General features: G+C 41.7%; 1 protein-coding gene across 1 annotated transcript; it reads right to left on the bottom strand.

Moving 5' to 3' along the window:
• Positions 1–491: 491 nt before the first annotated feature.
• LOC117900716 (SUMO-conjugating enzyme UBC9-B-like) lies at positions 492–990 on the bottom strand. Its single transcript, XM_034811180.1, has one exon. It carries the CDS (start codon positions 983–985, stop codon positions 500–502), a length of 486 nt encoding a protein of 161 aa, XP_034667071.1. The 5' UTR covers positions 986–990; the 3' UTR covers positions 492–499.
• Between the last annotated feature and the right edge of the window lie 18,028 nt (positions 991–19,018).

The following is a 19,018-nucleotide window of genomic DNA, read 5'->3' on the forward strand; positions in this document are numbered from 1 at the left end:
AGTAGCAACAAATTTTGCGCTTGCAACTGTGGGAGCGTGTTCTTAGGCTTCATTCTGGCCATAGCTGGACACTCACACATGCCCAAGCACTCTTACAAAGTTATGTACATATGTATGTACACAAGCACATGAAGCACACATAAAGGAGGTCTCGTCGGCAAAAACTAGGGAAACTTGCTAGTGAAAAGTACGAATGAAAGGGCTCTCGCTGTAACCTTCCGCATTGATAAGCACACGAGCCCTGAAAATTGGGGAAAGTAGCGAGTAACTCTGCCACCGACGAGATCTCCTTTATAGTTTCTTCATGCACATGCATAGCGCCTCCGCCGAGCAGCTGCTGCATAAAAAATCAGATTTGGGCACACATTAATGCACATTTCTTGCTGAAATACAATAAAATATGCACTACATCAATTGTAATTGTAATTTATTTTATTTAACATCTAGTTAGCAGCATTTAACCGATGTAATTGTTGAATATTTTTGCTATTTTTTATATTTATTCTGAGATTCCAGGCTTCATGGCACGAGCCTGTGCGCGTACGCGCTGCTCGTACTCCAGAATATCCCGAGTATAAATGTTATATGCCTCGGCTTGGGCTGGATCATTGATGTTTGGCTCATCCAACAGCTCTTGGATACCCAACAGAATGTGACAAATGGTCATGGCCGGGCGCCAGTCCTTGGCCTCATCAAGCAGCGACAGGCACACAGTGCCCGATGGATAGACATTTGGGTGAAAGAGCGGCGGCACGAATTGGCACTTGGGCGGTGCACTTGGATAGTCGTCTTTGAAGATCATGCGAAGCTTGTACAGGCCCCCCTCCCAGATGGTGCCAGCCTTGCCGGGAATGGCGCACTCCCAAATGAGTAGATTTAGGGTGCCATTTGCATTCTTAGAGGGCCGTGCGACAAACCCAAAAGGGTGATTCTTGCGCCAGGCCTTGCGCTCCTCGCACAAACGACCTTGAGAAATTCCAGACATCTCTGCTAAGTTTTTCTATACAAAAGAGAGAAAATGCTGCTGTAATTGTTTAAATTTTTATTTTGTACTCACCTATTTGATATTTTTTTTTTCTTTGAGGTAAACGCTTTTCTTTTGACCTGAACTGACTGACTCCTTTTGAATGAATGAAACATTTTTCTGACAGGTCCTCTTATATCTGTTCTAGCTCGGCTTGCTGAGCTTGAGTTTTCCACCTTGAACAAAGCGTTAACAATTTGGTCACACTAGACTGTTCGAAAAAAGGATCACACTATACAAATTTTCATGGAAATGTATGCGCCACATTCTATTGCTGCTTTTAGGGTTGCATTTTAGTATTTGAATGGGCAACTGTTCAAAAAGACCGCCACGATACCTATCAGTTATCGATCTCAAAGCAGCACTGCGCATGTACAGAGGATTCGAGGCGGTTTCACAATAAATAATTTGAAGCATTGCGAATGAATTGAATATTTCTGTATGGTCTGAAGCTGCAAAAATGCTTTGAGCATGACGAAAAGAAAGCCAATTCCTGACTCATAATAAGCCAGACAAAACCCATAATCATAATGCCCTAACAAGCCCTAAAACCTTTCGAAAATAGCAGTCTGGGAACATATATTAAACTTAATTTAAAACACATTTTTCACACCCAACAAGTCCAAACTCCAAAATGACAAAAAAACTGTCTCAATCTTAAGCCGGATTGGATGGAAACAAATGTACCTTAAACCCTCCCCCCCACCAGCAGGGTGGTGCCGCAGAAAAACAAACAAAATCAATACGACAAATGAGGCATGCAAATAGATGAACTTGCATCAACTTTTTGTGTATGTAAAATCTCTCTCATCTTATTCTAAAATAAAATAAAACAGCAAAGTGGCAAAAGTATAAAACAAAAACGCAAAACAACACAAAAAAACTTTTGTGGGGACTCGCCGAAAGCATAATCATTTATTTTCGACACATCATTTATCAAGCTGGGCGGCAGGAAGCAGCTTGCCACGGCGCCCACTGCAACCGCTACTGCTCGGCATCCTTCTACCTCATTTCGTCGCTTAAAAACTTCCCCCCTTCTGTAGTTTTTTGTGTTATTTTTCGGTGGGGAAAGAAGGAGAGGTGCGGTGTCGTGGCAAGCATTAAAAGTTTGCCGACGCATTTTTGATTGAAGACTCTGAAAAACATGAACAATTTTCGGTGCACAGAACAGGCCAACTTCGGTCATGTTCATCAATTTGACCTCCTCATCCAGCCTCGTTTTTGGATGGAACTGGAACTACGCAGCCGGTACGGTCCGGTTGTATGTGGCTAGGTTCAGTTTCTGTTTTTGCAAATTGAATGAAATTTTGTGGGCGAGCCCTGTCAGCGGGCGTTGCGTACATGATTGAAGGGCGGTTCTGGTAGCGGCAGTGGCGACGCTGGTGATGGATGCCAAGGAGGGACCCGGAACTTGTACACTTTGACGTTAGTTTTTGCCGTGTCTCTACCCCGTAACGCTGCAGTCTCCAGTCGTGGAAGTACTGGAAATATTTACTTTAAAACTTCGTTGATTGGCTGCTGGATGTTATTTTTAAGGGCAAACTTGGGTAAGAAAATGTGCTTTGGATATTTCTTATTATTCGATAAGATTCTGTTAAATTTTTGATTAAAACTCTGCACCACTTTCACCTCAAATTCCAGCTTGATTCAAATTCAAATTTCTTCATTGCGTGTTGACACTTCTGTTACAGTTCTGTTAGAATTATGTTCCTTCTGTTACAATTCTGTTAGCATTCTGTTCCAGTTCTGTTACAATTATGTTAGAATTCTCTTCTGTGTCGTGTCTTTAGTTCTGTTTTCTGCATGTCAACTACTGAAAGTTCTCATGTTTACTGGCCAAGTGCTGGGCTCCACCTTCCGAGCTACTTGCCAATCAAAGTGTTTTGTGGCAAGTGGCTTTTGTGCCTTTGCCATGGAAACACCTATTAGAGAGAGACGCAAAGCCATTGAAACTGAAACTGAAACTGTAATCTAATGCATATCCTTTTCTTGAATGGATTCGACTGCCTGCTCGGTGAATGATCGCAAAAGGGAAACTGAGAGTAGAGAGGGAAACACATCATAAATTTAAGGGTAAAATCAAATTACGGACTTTTCAGCTTCTTCTCTTTCTCACCGCCCTGGTCCTGAGCCCCAAAAACATAATTCACAGATTTTGCTTGCCATCGCCGTGTCCCTGTCCTTGTCCTGTCCTTCCATCAGGTCTCTGGAACAGGCAGGCAGGCAGTCAGGCATACATATGGTAGACAACTCATTCATGTACCATGCACCACCTCCTATTGTTCTTGTTTCTCTTGGCATATGGGACCACACACAGCTTATGCTGTGGGGGACTGCTCCTGGGGTGCCCGCCCTTGGTCACTGCTGGACTAACACAATGCGTGTACCGTTTGGGACGTTTAACTCTTTGGTTAGCCATTTTTGTACCCGGTATTCGTGGGTTCAACAGGGTGGAATGGGCTTGTGAAGGTGTTTGTAACTTGGATGGTTGTAACAAAAGCCATTACCATTTGGTTATAGTGGAGAGCGCTCGGTGGATCGTAAGAGAGAGTAGATGTAAACGAAGCAAAAGTCCTCAGCTCAAAGTGGATCGTAAGCGAGAGAGAGAGAAGCGTGAGCTAACAGTGAGCAGGAACTGAAAGCGGCCGCTGCCTGTTAACGGGGAACAGTAACATGATGTAACCATAGGTTGTTAACAGAGCTGTTGCTATTCCTATGGCTGGATCTGCGTCATGGTGGGGACTCTCAAACAACTCTATTTTGTCTGCTGTTACCTAGGTACTATCTAGTCGAATTTCTTGCCCATAATCTACCCTAATGTTGGTATTCATGACTTGGTCTTGTGTTCATTTTGAGGCGTGTCCAGGCAAGTTGGGGGCTGTGGGTTCAGCCTGATGGCAGGGGGCTGAGCGACAGCTGGTTAGACACACACACACAAGTGTAGAATGGAGTCACATGACAGAAGGAAAACATTGTGCCACCCAGCCCCAAAGAACTAAGAAGAAAACACCAAAAGCCAGACGCATATTTCAGAGCCAACTCTGTTTGGACTCAGTTAATTTAAGACTTGGCAGAAATCTAGTGTCAAATGTTTGGTAAGGGGGTAGGGGCTGGTGGTAAGCTGTGGTTCGTGCGAACAAAAACGGACGCTGGTCAATGTCATACACAAAGTTGCACGAGTCAACTTGGGGGCCAAGAAAAAAACACGAAAGTTGATCAAGAACTTTTGCTAAACGAGCAACAAAGAATACTTGTGTTCCCTCCGCCCTCCACCGACCTCACAGCTAATACACAACGCACTTTCCATAGACAATAACTAATTTTCACCAAGCACACGTACAAGTTGTGCCACCGCCCCGTACCCACACCTGTGCCCGTGTTCAAGTCTCGTGTTCGAGCTGCAGTTTTCCCCTGGATGAACTTTTTGCGACTAGAGTTTGAGAGCCACTTCGCAGCCTGCTGCCCCCGTACTTCTTGACTTCGTGGCATATCCTAAACTTTAGAAAATTGCACATTCAGTGGGGGGGCATGGCATGGTGCTCGTCAAGAAAGCGCTACTGCAACATAATTGGCTGGATCGTAACAGTGAGCTGAGCTGTTACCGTCCAAAGCAAAGAAAACAACCGAGAGTGGATCGTAAGAGAGAGCACAGATCGTTAACAGCAAGTTGAGCTGTAACTGAAAGCTGCAGTCTGTTAACTAACAACAGTAGCTGCTGTTACCTTAGAAAGAGAAGAAAGAACTCTGTAGTTATTTTCAAGAGGCACTCTAGAGAAATTAAATTAGAGCTACAAGTATTATCGCTAGTTTTCCATTATCAAATGGTGGCCCTGGTAATTCCAAACGCGGTGGCTCCACTGACACTCCAAAAGTTTGCCGTGCCTTCCGCTGTCTCGTCGCGCTAAGCGTCGGCAAGTCATCAAAGGTTACAAATCACTGCCAGCTTGAGCCAACTTAAAATATTAGCCCAAATGGTTTTGCGTGGAAACTTCGTCATGCAAACATGACTTGGCAGTCGTCAGACCACCGGTAGAAAGTGCAGGCGGAGAGGGAAGGGTACAAACGAGAGTGTGGCGTGGCATATCCTCGCACATCCCAAATGTGTGCCAGCAAATTGCATCTTCTTTCCTCTTTGCTCGCCGGCTGCCTGGGGCCTTTTTTCAGCTACTTCGTTTGGCTTCCAGTTCGGGGAATAGACAGCTGCCGTGCATCCTCCCTTTCGCATGTGTGGTTACGGGATCCACCCACTTCCGAGTGTGTGTGTGTGCATCGCAGATTACATGCCATCGATGTGTGCTTTGGCCACTGGCCAAACACAGGGCTTGGCCGGGCTAGGCCATCAAAGAAGTACGCGTGTGCTTAGTGTTCCGTTTTTTTGGTGTATTCCCGGCTGTGTCTGTTTTTAATACGTTTCTCATTTCTTTATGGGCTCGACGTGCGTGCTGCTTTTAAGCCCTCCAGGGCCTCATCTGCTTATTTGGTCAGGTATTAATTAGAACACAAACTGACCCAATGGCTGCCATAGCAATTAGAGTAGTTCTGAGAAAATTTGTGAAAAATAAGACAACAAGAAGGAACGTTGTAAAATATTACTAGCACCTATTTTATCTCCTTGCCAATACTTTTCAAACTGTATCACATTCTTTGCCACTTACAGCTGCTGTGGCCACGGCCTGCCATCGCCCATTTCAAAGTTCACAAACCACAAATGGCCCCTCTAGCGGATTGGAACGTGTTGACATTTTTATACCACTATTCGGATAAGTATGTATGCGCTCTGCTGCCTTTTCTTCTCCTCTCTTCTCTTTTCTTTTTGCGGTGTTTTTTGCTTTGTGTGTGTTTCTCCAACTTTTTTCGGGTGCAATTCGGCTGCAGCCTGCCTACAGCAAAATATGCTGTCTTGCACAAGGGCTCCCCGAACGGCATTCAAATGCACAATTGTTGTCACCACGACAACGTTCGCTGGGCGCTGTGTGCACTTTTGCTTGTGTGTAAGGGAAGCAAAGGGTATTATGATTCGAAGCAGATTTAGTTCGAGATGCTATAAAGTTAGATTTAGATATTTAGATGTTTGATGAACAAATCTTAGTCTGTAGTTATGAAGTTGCCGTTGTGGATGAAAACGTAAAACGCAAAAGTAAGAGCAAACGGCAGCCTGCCTGAATGTATTACATATCTTCCCGTGTTAAGTACCAGGGTATCCCCTCGTCCATCCGCTCAACTACCTTCTTCTCTTTTCTTGTTTTTCGAATGGCAGCTTGTCTCTGCGTTTGTGTGAGTGCCTGTTAGTATGCTAAACATCCGGTGGCTGCTTTCTACTGCTTTTGATTCCTCTGTGGCGTGGCTCGCTCCTGCTGCCGCTGCCGCTGCCGTTGCCGCTTCTGTCGCTCAACTTCCGCTCGAATAGAGTGAAAAATAGCATTTTAGTGGACAGATTCCCTCTGGGGACAACCTGCTCGCGTGCTTCCTGCTTGTGCCGTACCGTTCCGTCTGTCCATGCTCTCTCTCTTTTTAGGTTGCGTTGCAATGGAGATTGACAATACAAAAGAGCGCGGAGCAGAGCGCGGAGCAGAGCGCGGAGCAGAGCGCGGAGCAGAGCGCGGAGCAGAGCGCGGTGGAGAGTGCGGCGGAGACCGCGGAGCACAGCGCGAGAGTCAACCATCTTGATTTAAGCTGTCAGCTGTTAAAGGCACTCTCTGCACTCTCTGCACTCTCTGCACTCTTTGAACTCTGCTCTCGGTGCTCGCTCTAACCAAATTAAATAGTGCAATTTACAAAATGTGTGTGTTTGTGTGCGCGTTTTGTGTAAGTTTTGTAATTGCAAAAGTTGCCTCCGAAGTTCGTACGGAGAAAACACATCAAGGATGTAGCGGTAAAAAAGAAGCAGAGGAATAAACCGTTCAACGTTACTACTGCATTTCTAGGCTATTTTTTATGCGTTGACTGTGCAAGGAAAAAATTGCAAACGACTTAAATAAGCAAACAGCAGCGAAGAGTAAACACACGCACATCCACTCGCACACACTGCACTCCGCCTGCAATTGCACATACTCGGAATGATGCAGAGTCTTCTGCAGCGTGAGATGTAGCATCCCCCAACACCACCCACAAATGACAAGCTTTACGACCTGCTCCTGCTCCTGATCCTGCTCCTTCTAAAAATATTTATCTAAAAATACAATTTTTTTCGCGCTCAGCTACTTAAATAAACTACTTTTTACTGTCTGTCTGTCTCTCTGTCTGTCTGACTGACTGACTTTTACGGGCATTGTTGTCAGTTCTCGTTGCTGTTTTGGCTTGAGTGTTTTTATACTCGTTGTTTATGCGTGCGGAGCTGTGTAGTGTGGTGTTGTGCCACATTTTGTGTCTTTTATGTGTCGGCATAAATTTGCGAGTAAAAGTAGGTACATGCATTCGTTGTTGCGGCTTCAATTTGAATTTGTATTTGAAGAGAGGACAACACTAATGGTGTTCCAGCAAGCGTTGTTTGTACTAAATTGGATGCTACTTTGATCAACGTAAAAAGATGTACAAAGTGCAGCGATCTCCAGTGTACAATGAGTGACACTTCACTTAACTTTTAGGCGAATTTTTACATTGCAGACCAATCGCAATGCTCACTCGCATGGTAGGTACTTGTGAACAAAATTTCTACTGATTTAGAGCAGAAATTTTGAAGTTGGAAACATTTCTGATTTCATATTAAGTTACTTTCAGCCGAAAGCTTTTATAAGTAATATTCTTACATAGCTAGAAGAGCTCCCAAAATACTGTTTGAATGTTTTCCCCTTAAACACCTTAACAGCCCACGTGAAAACTGGCTCATTAATTTTCAACAAGCCAAAGCGTAAGTAGCTTTTATCCTAAATTTCCAACACAGACTTTCCACTTTTATTCCGAATTTCTAACCAATCAAATGCTGAGCACCTTTTATTCAGAATTTGGAACAAATCACAATGAAATTATCTAGAATCTCCCACAATACAAAGTCTAAGTGGCTCTTCAACCAAAATTGAATGCATTTGAATGGTTATTGTTTTGGCTGTTCAGCAATCTATCCACTACGTGAATGGATCTACCCAACTGCCAAACTAAACTGTTTTCCACTCACCGAACTTAGTTTGATTTGCTACTTTTTGGCTAAATTGTTTCTCCCCAAAGACAAGCAATCCATTCGAGAATGCAGCTTTGTGTTTTTTTCATCCTTGTTTCTGGAAGTTTCAAACTGCAGTTTAGTTTCGTATCGGGGCAACTTTAAAATTTAAACTGTCCACCAGGGGGACATCTAATCACTCAAAGAGTTGCAACAACTTTGCTCCAGTGCTCGCCACTTCTCCCACCGCACCAACACACACGCAGATAAACCCGTAAACCAAGCAATTGTAACTTTGTCTCCCGGAATCCGTACTCTGGAGTTTTCTACGATTGCGTAACTTTACGGAATGGTTGGAAAAATCCAACAACTGGCGGCCTTCCAACTTGCCTTTCAGCAGATGCGTTTGACAGCCGTTCTCGGGTGGGGGTCTAAAAGGCCGCCCCAAAGCTAGCAAAACAATTTTCACATTTGTACCAGGCAAAGCCAAAAGGCGGCGGCGGCGGCTGCGGCGGTGGTTTTCTCTCCATCTGCCAGAGAGGTCAACGTGATTGCCGTGGGTGGAGTACTCGAAGGCAAATAAATTTGGATGATTCATTGGAGTATTCTTGCTGATTCATTGGAGTATCTAATCGTGTTGCTCGTGCTCAGGGTTTGTCTCACGATTGCATCACTAGCCAAAGGGGTGGGGTTGGATTGCCTGCAAAATCGAAAACCTCAAAAGCGTAAGCGACACTTGTGGGCGCCCCATTAAGCACAGGCATGTGGGCGATGAGAGGAGTCACAGGCAGAGCCAGAACTTCCTTCTAGAGTTAATTGGAATGCACTTCGAGTGCTCTGGCAGCAGCACTACTTGAAATTGAGACTGTACAAAAATGTTGAGCACTTTCGAGCGCTTTGCTGATTTTATTTTCTCCCCACCCCCCCAAAAACACACTTGTCCCTCCCACAGAGCCAATTACCAAGGAAGTGAATTGCCCAAACTCTAGATGAGAATCCAAATCAATGGCCTAAGAGTTTTGCAGCGCTTGCGGAAACACGGCAAAAGGATAAACTAAAAGCGAAAAGCAAAAAAGCAAAAACTATTTGCCATAATCCTTTTCAATCAACTATGCGGAATCAGTGCATTCTAAAAACTCGATCAACTGCGATTTGATTTCGTATTTATATTCAATTTCTCTTAGATATTTGCTGTGTGCTGTGCAGCAACATTTTCTACTTCCTTCCACTTTTCCTTCGATTTTCTTTGCTTTGCCCACAGTCTTTGCTGAATCAAAATCAACGCAAAGGTTGTGTATTTTTTGTTTGTACCAAATTGAATTTGCAATTGAAAGAAGGGCAACTGCACAGCAAGTAAATTTCAGTGCAGAAGATACACCGAGAGAGTGGGAAAGAGAGAGGAAGAGCAGTCAATGCGGATGTGGATGCTGCAAAAGCAACAACAAATTGCCGCAGTCAGATCCAATAATTTATGGTCTGGGCTATGGCTTAACCAGCCCTCAGCTATTTTAAAAATCGTTTAGCGTTTTGGCACAAATGAAACATCAAAGATTTACGAGCCATGATTAAGGCATTTTGTGGGCATCCTCAGCGGAGAAACAAAGGCAACATCCATCGGGCCCCAGAAAAGAGGCCTCGGCATCGTTCTGAAAGCACTGCAAGTGTTTCCTGGTCGGGGGGTAAAGTGTTGAGCTGAAAGTGAAATTCCCTTCTTCCCCTCGCTCTGCTCTTCTTTTTTATTTATTGAATGTGCTAAGCAGGCGGAGAAATCCTTGTTGTTGTTGGGCACTTTCTGCGAAGGATTTCGCATTTCGGTTTTATCTTTTGAATGGCTGCGGCAATGGAGGAGCGATGGTTAAGCTTTGGGTAGTAACTGGCTGTTGGCTACAATGGCAGCATGCTGTAAGGATTCGTCAGTCAGTGAGAGTGCGATTTGTGGGCTCTTTAGTGTGGCAAGTTTTGGGCTTCACTTGGCAGAAGCTTCAGTAAAGTATGGAAAACTTGCCTTAAATGGTTTGTTTTTTCGCCAACTCTGACTATGACTTGGGGGATTATTTGGGGATTAAACGCAAGTCAATTTTTCATTTACTTTATAAATAAAATGGTAGATGTTGTGAATATTTTTACCACTTTCCATTTCAGATTTTCTCAACTTTTGCTACTCTGAATCCGCAAATTTAATGAGTCATTTACAAGAGTCAAATGTGATTACGACTTCCGAGTTTTATCCCAAAACTCTAAGATGAGCTTTTCCGGGCAACAAATAAATCCCTGCATGGTGCCCGTGCGAGGGACTTATTTTGTAATTAACATGAGCTTTGTGCACTCCACTCCACTGCCTTTTTCTCCCCCTTTAGATCATTACTCATGCCAGGCGGTGGGATGCTCCTATGCTCCTCTTTAATTATGCTGCTCGTACCCGCCCAGATCTGTTGTTGCTTACTCACACGCTCCCCAGCCACATCCCATTCCACCTCCCAATTTTGCCTGGGTGCGAGAACCCAATTAAAGCTTCGCTTATTGCAGGGCAACACCAAAGTCGATCCCACAGCTGATAACGGGCAATTTGTATTTGCTGCTCCCCAGGGGGTATCCCTCCCTGTCCTCTCTCTCTCTCTCTCTCTGTCTCGCCTGCTGTGCTCTTCTCTGCTCTCACTCATTTTTTCGCTCTTCCCGAAACTTGCTGAATTTCCATTTTTGGTTTATTTGTTGGGCGAATCCTTTGGAGGCTTATAGTTTTTGTAATTGTTTCGGGGGCGCTGTTATTGTTGTTGGTATTTTTAGACACAGATTCGTTTGTGTTATCCCAGCGCACTGCTTTAAATTGCTTTAGTGGGCATTGGGTTCTCTTTTAATACCCGGTACTGAGAGATTATTTGGGTATATTCGTGGGCATATTCCCTTAAAACTCAATACATGACTCTAATTGGGCGACGCTCTGGTTCTTAAGTTGATGCGCTTCTTACTGTCGATCAGTCAAAGACGGGAAGGCGAACCGAATCGCAAGTGTCATACTACAAGCGGGAGAGATCGAAAGAGAGCGACAGAAGGAGAGCGCAAGAACAACTCCGCTGCTGCGAAGCCGAGTACGAGCAAAGCGAAAGAGCGCGAGAACAGCTAGATGATATGCAGGTAGAAACGAAACGAAGAAGGCGGGATAGATAGACGAAAGAACGGCCGCTGCCGTGCATAAGCACATGCAGTTATACATATGTATGTACATATGTACATATTTATGTAAGTAAATATGCATGCGCAGTGGGCAGTGCAAAAAATGCTAAGCTGCTGCGCACCCATTGAAGCTGATTAAAGCTATTGAACTCGATGAAACTCTCTGCAGGCTTTGAAGTGGAATATGGAAACTGTTCATTTGTTATAATTTATACCCAACAAAAAATAGCTTTAGCTAGCGGGTATCCTTTAGTCGAAATATCGAGTTTATCCTTATTTTTTTTTCGCTTTCCTTAACTGCTGTTTTGGATAGCGCAATTTGCATTTTGGGAGAAACAGTAACAGTGTTGGGTGGGGAGGGGAAATTGTGCGCTGTGAGGCGTGTGAATAATGTGTGGAGCTTACAGAGCTTACTTGCTCCCAATGCTGCTGCTGCCTGCCTTTCCACCCTCTTGGGTGCCGTTCCAAAATGATTTGTAGACATTTTAATCTAATTAATGTTGTCGCGATGCAGCGACAGAACATTAGAGACGAAAAGGAGAAAAATCCACAGAACATTAGAGCCGAAAAGGAGAAAAATCCACACAAATCCACATTGCTAATTGTCTGCCAAGTTACTCTTCAGTCTTCAGCGTTTTGCGGTGCCTCCCCGCACCCCCCGCCCGAAACAGCTGCCAAAACGGGCGTTTCGCTCTATTTCTATTTTCGCTTTACTTTCATCTGCTTCTTCTTCAGCCATTACGTGCACTTGTCGCCAGGGTTGTCATTATGCTTTCATGGTTTTAGTTTTCAGTGAGTTAAAAAAACAGCAACAAAAATATGAATACAAAAACTGCTGAAAATGGTGGGGCAAGGCAGAAGCTGTTGATGTCTTAACGACTTGCTGGCAAATAGGAAAAGTTTTTGTCGAAATGTTGAAAGTTCTGCTGCAACAGCAACAAAGCTGCGACAGGCTGAGAAGCATGGCAACACTTTTCAAGCGGTGTGAAATAATGACTGCAAAAGTCGCAAAGGAATCGAATTTCAAAGCGCCAAGAGAGTGCTCCTGCATTATTTTTATTATTTTCCCAGTGAAATCGGAAACCAGAACAACCCTCGCAGAACGACTGTCAGACTGAGTCTGCCTTGTTTTGCGCCAATTTGAAAAATAATATTCGATACGAAATTTCAATAAACAGTTGATAACAAACACTTAACCTCCAGCAGCATCGACACATCCCCAACACACATACGAATGCCTCAACAACCAGGTGATTGTCTTTTCTTTTCTTTTACTTTTTCGAGACTCGCGGCAATATTGTGAAAAGCTTTGTGCAAATTTTCTCATATTTCCATGGTAAGCTGGCCTCGAGGACGAGAACTCAAGATGGCAGGGCATAAGGGCAAAAGGGCATAAGGCAAATATAAATACTTACGCTGAAAAAGGGGCAGAAAGGTAGCACAGAAAAATAAAATTCTTATTTGCTTTTATGCACATATTTTTTTGTTATATGTTCTTGTGTGTGGGCTGGGGGTCCTTTGGTAATTGTTATTTGATGCACACAAATATACAAAAGCTATTTTATTGCCGCTCCTGGCATGTTTGAAAAGGATACAAATGGCCAGCGGAAAAAGCAAGCAAGAGAGGGACAGGGAGAGAGAGAGCAAGAAGTGCAGAAACTCCCACGCCTTTTTGCCAATAAAAGTCGAGTCTTGGCAATAAGCGAAATTCAATTAGAAAATTCAAAAGCTGCCTAACAAATTTTCAACTGCAATTAGAAGAGAGTTTGCGAAAAACACACGAACGGAAAACATGACTGCCAGCAGCAACTGCAACATTGAGATGCAGTGGGAGGAGTCGAACATATGTATGTACATATGTACAACAGATACAGATACAGCTACTGATATGTATACATATGTACATGCATGTCTGATGCAGTTGGCTGCCGAGATACAAAAACTTTGCAAAAGGGAAAACTTTTTTGGACCATTATGAAACAAACGCAACGCCGTGGAGGGCTATAAAACGGCAAGTCTAATTCAAGCTTCTTGTTTTTATAAATGGATTTGTACATATACTTAGATACGAGTATATGTTCATAAGAACATATGTATGTACTTATGTAAAGCAAAAGCAAAATCTGCAAAGATTAATCTTCTATTCCAAAACTGAGTTTTAAGTTCAGCTTTTCCCATAATATTAAAAGTAAATAGGAACTGAGAGTAGTAGAAATTGTATTTCTCTGGAATTGTTTTTTTAAATTTAAGTTTTAGTTCTACTAAATTGTGAGCAAATTTGCGTTCTCTTCTTCTTTTCAGTGTATTAAAAGTTTTGACGTCATCAAAGCATTTTATTCTAGAATAAATAGCCGTCGGTGGTCATTGGATGGAATATAATAAGAGCATTTGAACTCCATTTGAAAAGTTTAACCAGAAGTTTTAAATGGAGAATCGGAAATTACGCTCACAGGCTGTAGATTTTATGTTCTCTATGCTTCTGACTAACTTTTTTAATATATATTTAATTGACAATTAAACAAACGTTTTGGTAGATCCTGTACCCACCATTTCTTGCCGACTGTGAATTCTAATCCAATTAATAGATTGAAATATTTGTTAAAACGAGTTAAGCTCTAGACAATGTCTGTGTGGTATATATTGTAGGGATAATATTCGGGATCCTTTGGCTTTAAAAATCAAACTGAATTCTTACCTAGGCATATTTTTAACCTATTTACTAGTTAACGCTCCACTTTCCTCGGCTACAGATTGCTCCATGTCTGCCATCTGAAGTTGTCTGTCGAATACACTTAGACTCAATTCTCTCCTTGTGCCCTCTACACATCTTTAACACTCTGACTTAGTTGTGGCAAGTAGTACCTCGACTCATACTCGTAGAAGACTCTTTCTATTCCTTTTGTTGGTAGCAGCAAAAAGATTCTCCTGTGACTTAATGTAATTAAAAAGTTTGAATAAACAAGAGCACAAGCATAAGAGAACCTTTGATGAAGAGTGCAGAAGGGTGCCACTATGATGGTTATGATGATGATGATAATGATGATTATCCAACAACTCATCAAAGTTGCTGAGCTATAAAATAACCCATGAGTGAGTACAGACACAGACAAGAATGTGTTAGAATGTGGATAGTTGAGAAAGTATTAGAAATAATGAAGGAAATCTTAGCAGCAATCAGCTATAAATAATTTCACTGATGATTTAAATTCCAAAATTACTTTACACTCAATGAATTAATGCTAAACTAATTCGTTTACCCATTTAATCATAAATAACAGCACACAAAATATTCACCATAAATCCTATTAAAAACGCCAAAAATACTTTCGGGCATTAAGTTAAATTTGATCATCGCTTATTCATTTTTATGACCATATATTTGTTTACCATTTTAATCCTATAAACTTTAAGCCCACAAATATCAAATCTCAACAAATAGCACTCGAATCTATTAATAATATTGCTATTATTTATTAATTGACATATTTTGTTGGCCCTCCATTTAGCCAACAAGCTGCTACCAGATGACCTCTGCCTGAATCATAGATTAAAATTGTATTTCTCCATACATTTTTTATGGCCATTTGATAGCCTCGTACAGTGCGTTTCGGCAGCATATAGGCGGTGTTAAGTGGGATGATTTATTTATGGATAATGTTGGAATGTGAAGGGACTTTTAGAGGTGGTTCTCTTTATACATTTTTCCTTCCTATATTCTATGGTTGATCATCCTGGACTTTGGACATATATTTGGCAGACTTTGTCCCATATTTTCCTACAAATTTTGTACTTCTTCAATAAATAAGTTTAGAGTCCCATAATTTTTATACTTTAATCAAAAATTGCATCCAAATTTAAAGTCGCGTAACGCACAGTAGTTGAAAATTTCTGCAAATTCTGCGCTATTCCATTTATCTCAATTTCAGCTCTCAATTTCTCCATTTATTATAAATATGCCACAACGGATTTATGTTGCACGATTTGTTTCTGTTCCCTGCCACAGTTGAGGGTGCCATTATGACTATTTGCTCCCTTTTCTCCCCCCTTCGGTGCCCACTCATTCGCCACTTTTCAGCATTTGGCATTTGCATTTTTATGGCAACACTTCCAGGGGCCGCAATTATTTCCTCATCTCGAAAGCGAACCCTTCGAACCGAGGCATTTTATTGCTCCTGCATCGTCGTGTGTGGCGTGTGGCAGTTTTATCTCTGTCTGTCTCTCTCGACGAGCATGCGGAGGACAGTGGCATCAACAGTCATTTGGCAAATATATTGCAGTCACAACATCGCACATAACACATCAATATCCGGCACGACCATGCCCACACATGCCACCCACTCTTGCTCAGCCTTCAGCGTTCCCATCTCCGACAATTTACACATAAAAATGGGCAGCAATGAGCGAAGCGAAGGCAGGGGCCAAAGCAAATTGAAAATGACAAAACAAAACAGAAATATGTTGGGGAAAACATAACAAGAATGTTGGCCAGAGTGGGTAGAAGGAAACGAATAAAATATATCCTGGAGACGACTCAAATGGGAGGTTCACTTACAGACATTACAAAAGATGGCTAAAAGTCCGCGATTGCATTCAAAATTCACAGATGAACCAATACAAAAGTTGTCCCTAAAGTAACCCTTAATTAATGTATGTTTAAATCCGTCGAAGATATCTACAAAGTTCCCAGTTGATCCAATGCAATTTTTAACAGTACTAAAAGCATTTTTGGCCATCTCTGCAGAAACCCATGTACTCGCAGAATATTCCTACGAACTCATAATGCTTCAGAGTACTCCTAGAATATTCCTTGGAGAATCGATTGCTGCCAGCTCTAGGCAGTCCAATATTCCTCGTAGTTCTTCCTTGCAGTCGAAAGGGAGTTCCAACTGAGAACAGCAAAAATTTGTTGCAGCGGATATCCGTTTTTTCAGCATGTGCCGGAAGTTGTTGTTCTGTGCCACTCCTCCCTCCCTCTCTGTCTCTCCACTTACAGGCATCCGCCATTTTACCTGCAGGTAAAATCCTCTCTCCGGTTTTACTGACAACTTCCCCTTTCGTTTTTGGGTTCTCGCATTTTTGGTTCTTGTTATTGCCGCTGAAATGTTGTGTCGGCCGCGGCAAGATCTTAATTTCGATATTGATGTCAAATTGTCGCGGCGTTTAATTAAAAAAATCCACAGGCTGCGCAAAGAGAAACGAAACCAACCAAAAACAAAAAAAGAACACTTAAAATGGGCTGTGGATGTGGATGTGGCTGTGCCCACAGGCTTTGGGCTTGTGTCGTGCTGTGGATTTTCTCGCATTTCCCTTTTTCATTTCAGTTCACGTATGGCAGTGCCCCACAAGCGGAGTGGCTCGATTTAAGGGCCAACACGTCGAATGCTTTTCGTTCCCCGCATGGTTATGGGGCCTGCCTTGAGGAGTTCCAAAAAGTTTCCATTTATGCTGCATTCTTTTGGGCTGCAGCATGCTGCAAATACTTTTCAGCTTAAACTTGCAAAATTGCTTACTCGAGAACGACATAAATTGAGCTCCAAGAATGGGATTACATTCAGCTCGAAATAAAATGTTGAGAAATTGAATCAAGCTCGTTAGAAAGTTGGGGAGAGTATTATGCTCTGACTAGATGTTTTGCAGTAGCGGATAGGGATGGATTTCAAGGGATAAATGGGCTGAAAGATTTGCAATTTTAAGCAACATTCCTGCTCTATTAAAAACGAATTATTTTTAAGAACGAGTGATTGGAAAGGGCATTAAAATACTCGACATCAAAGCTATTCAATCTCTTATTTAGTAATAATATTTGGAATCAATAGAAATTGTTGCTTACAAATATTTTTGCTTGAGTTTTTACACAATCATTTTCAATATAAAACTTGTAGGAAGGGAATAGGAGGAATTGCAAGAGCTATTTTCATACCTTTACAAGTGAATAAATATATTTCTTAATAAAATAGATTTCCATTTCAGTGAATTATTTTTCTGCTTGGCATTTTTCTGCATATTTTGTTGTCCAATATGAATTACGAGCTTAACTGAATTCCACTGCTAATAAAGCTGTCTAAGATGTTTCGTAAACTCCAGAATTAATTTAAGCTTAAATAAATTTGTCTGCACCTTAACAGAGAAATTATTTATCAAATTATCTACCTAATGAAAATCATTATCTGTATATTAGACTTGTCTGCAGCTTTTTTGTTTTCTTTATTTTTATTTCACTTTTATTTTCGGCAAGTTGCGGCATTGCAGTTGATTTATCTGCATGCATTCATATTTCCAAACAAATTATTCAAATAAATAACTTATGGAGTTGAAACAGAACATCTGCATGCCAGCAAATTGAATTATTTCCAAAAAAGGGTTACCACAAATCTCTCTCTCTCTCTCTCTCTGTCTCAAAGTATTCCCATTAAATTATTACACATTAATCCACAGGCAAATTGTGCATTTCATCAATGCCAGTGACTGCCAATGATTTTCACAACTGATTGCTGGCCACCAAAATATTTAATATAAATTATTGATTTCAAATGAAAATGGATTTTTGTGGTTGTGGTTGCCAAAAAGGACCAAAAATTAACGAAATAAGTAGAGCAGCCTCGTCGATATTTCGATAAAAAAAAGAATAAAATAAGCAATGAAATAATAAAAAGAAAATATAACTAAAAACAATTAACGGTCTGGCTCTCGATTGGTTTACTTCGATTTAAATTTAGGTTTTTAACCAGCTTTAGTTGAAAATATTTCAGCTGCATTTTCCTCCAATGTACAAAGCTCAAATTACATGCATGACCCATGACCTTTTTACCATCATCAGTGCTGTAAAACTTTCAAGTGACCCATAACGTTTGAGCTAGTTGCTCTCGAATGACCATAAAATGATTATAAATTAATCCACAGGCAAATTGTGCATTTCATCAATGCCACATGGCCATGTGGGCAGGCAGTCAATGCACGACGAGGGGACAGGGGGACTTTTCACAACTGATTGCTGGCCACCGAATAGTCCAATATAAATTATTGATTTCAATTTAAAATGTATTTTGCTCGCATGCACCAACGATGATGATGATGATTATGAGGTTGATGATGTTGTCCATTTCCATATTCCACTTTCTCTTATTGTTGTTTCCTCTTTGGGTAATCTGCCCTGCTGCTGTATATTCTGTGTGCCGTGTGCCCTTTCTGTCGTTGTCAACGCAAAATTCAGTTTGAAAGCTACTGAAAGATGCAAAAGTTCGATTGTTGATGTTATTAAATATTTATGATATAAATGGAAAATCAGACAGACAGAGCCAACGGTTCTGTTGAGTGCGAGTTAAATGGTAAGTGGATCGATGCAAGATGGAAAGGCATGAAACGGCACTCGATTGTGGTTTATTAAGTAGACTTGGCACGGGTTTTGGTGAAGTCTACTACGGCTGCTGCTTTCTGATATAAGTATAAGATTGACAGTCAGTTCTGGCGAGATTATGCTCCATGTTGGGGTAAAATTTGTCAATGATTCTCAATGGGTTATGGATTTTAATGGATAGATCCACTAGAAAAGTTCCCACTGGAGGAATCTTCTATTTTTTTGTCCCGTTGTTCCATCTGCGACCGTCTGTAATCGTTTCATGGTTTGCAATCGTTTTTATTCAGAAAAATAGTCTGAACGCAGACCCATACAAATAGCTACCACAAAACTTTCCCCTCTCACGACTGCACCTCTTGAAGATTCTTTTGAAATT

This window comes from Drosophila subobscura, chromosome U (genome assembly GCF_008121235.1).
Source record: "Drosophila subobscura isolate 14011-0131.10 chromosome U, UCBerk_Dsub_1.0, whole genome shotgun sequence".
Lineage (NCBI taxonomy): Eukaryota > Metazoa > Arthropoda > Insecta > Diptera > Drosophilidae > Drosophila > Drosophila subobscura.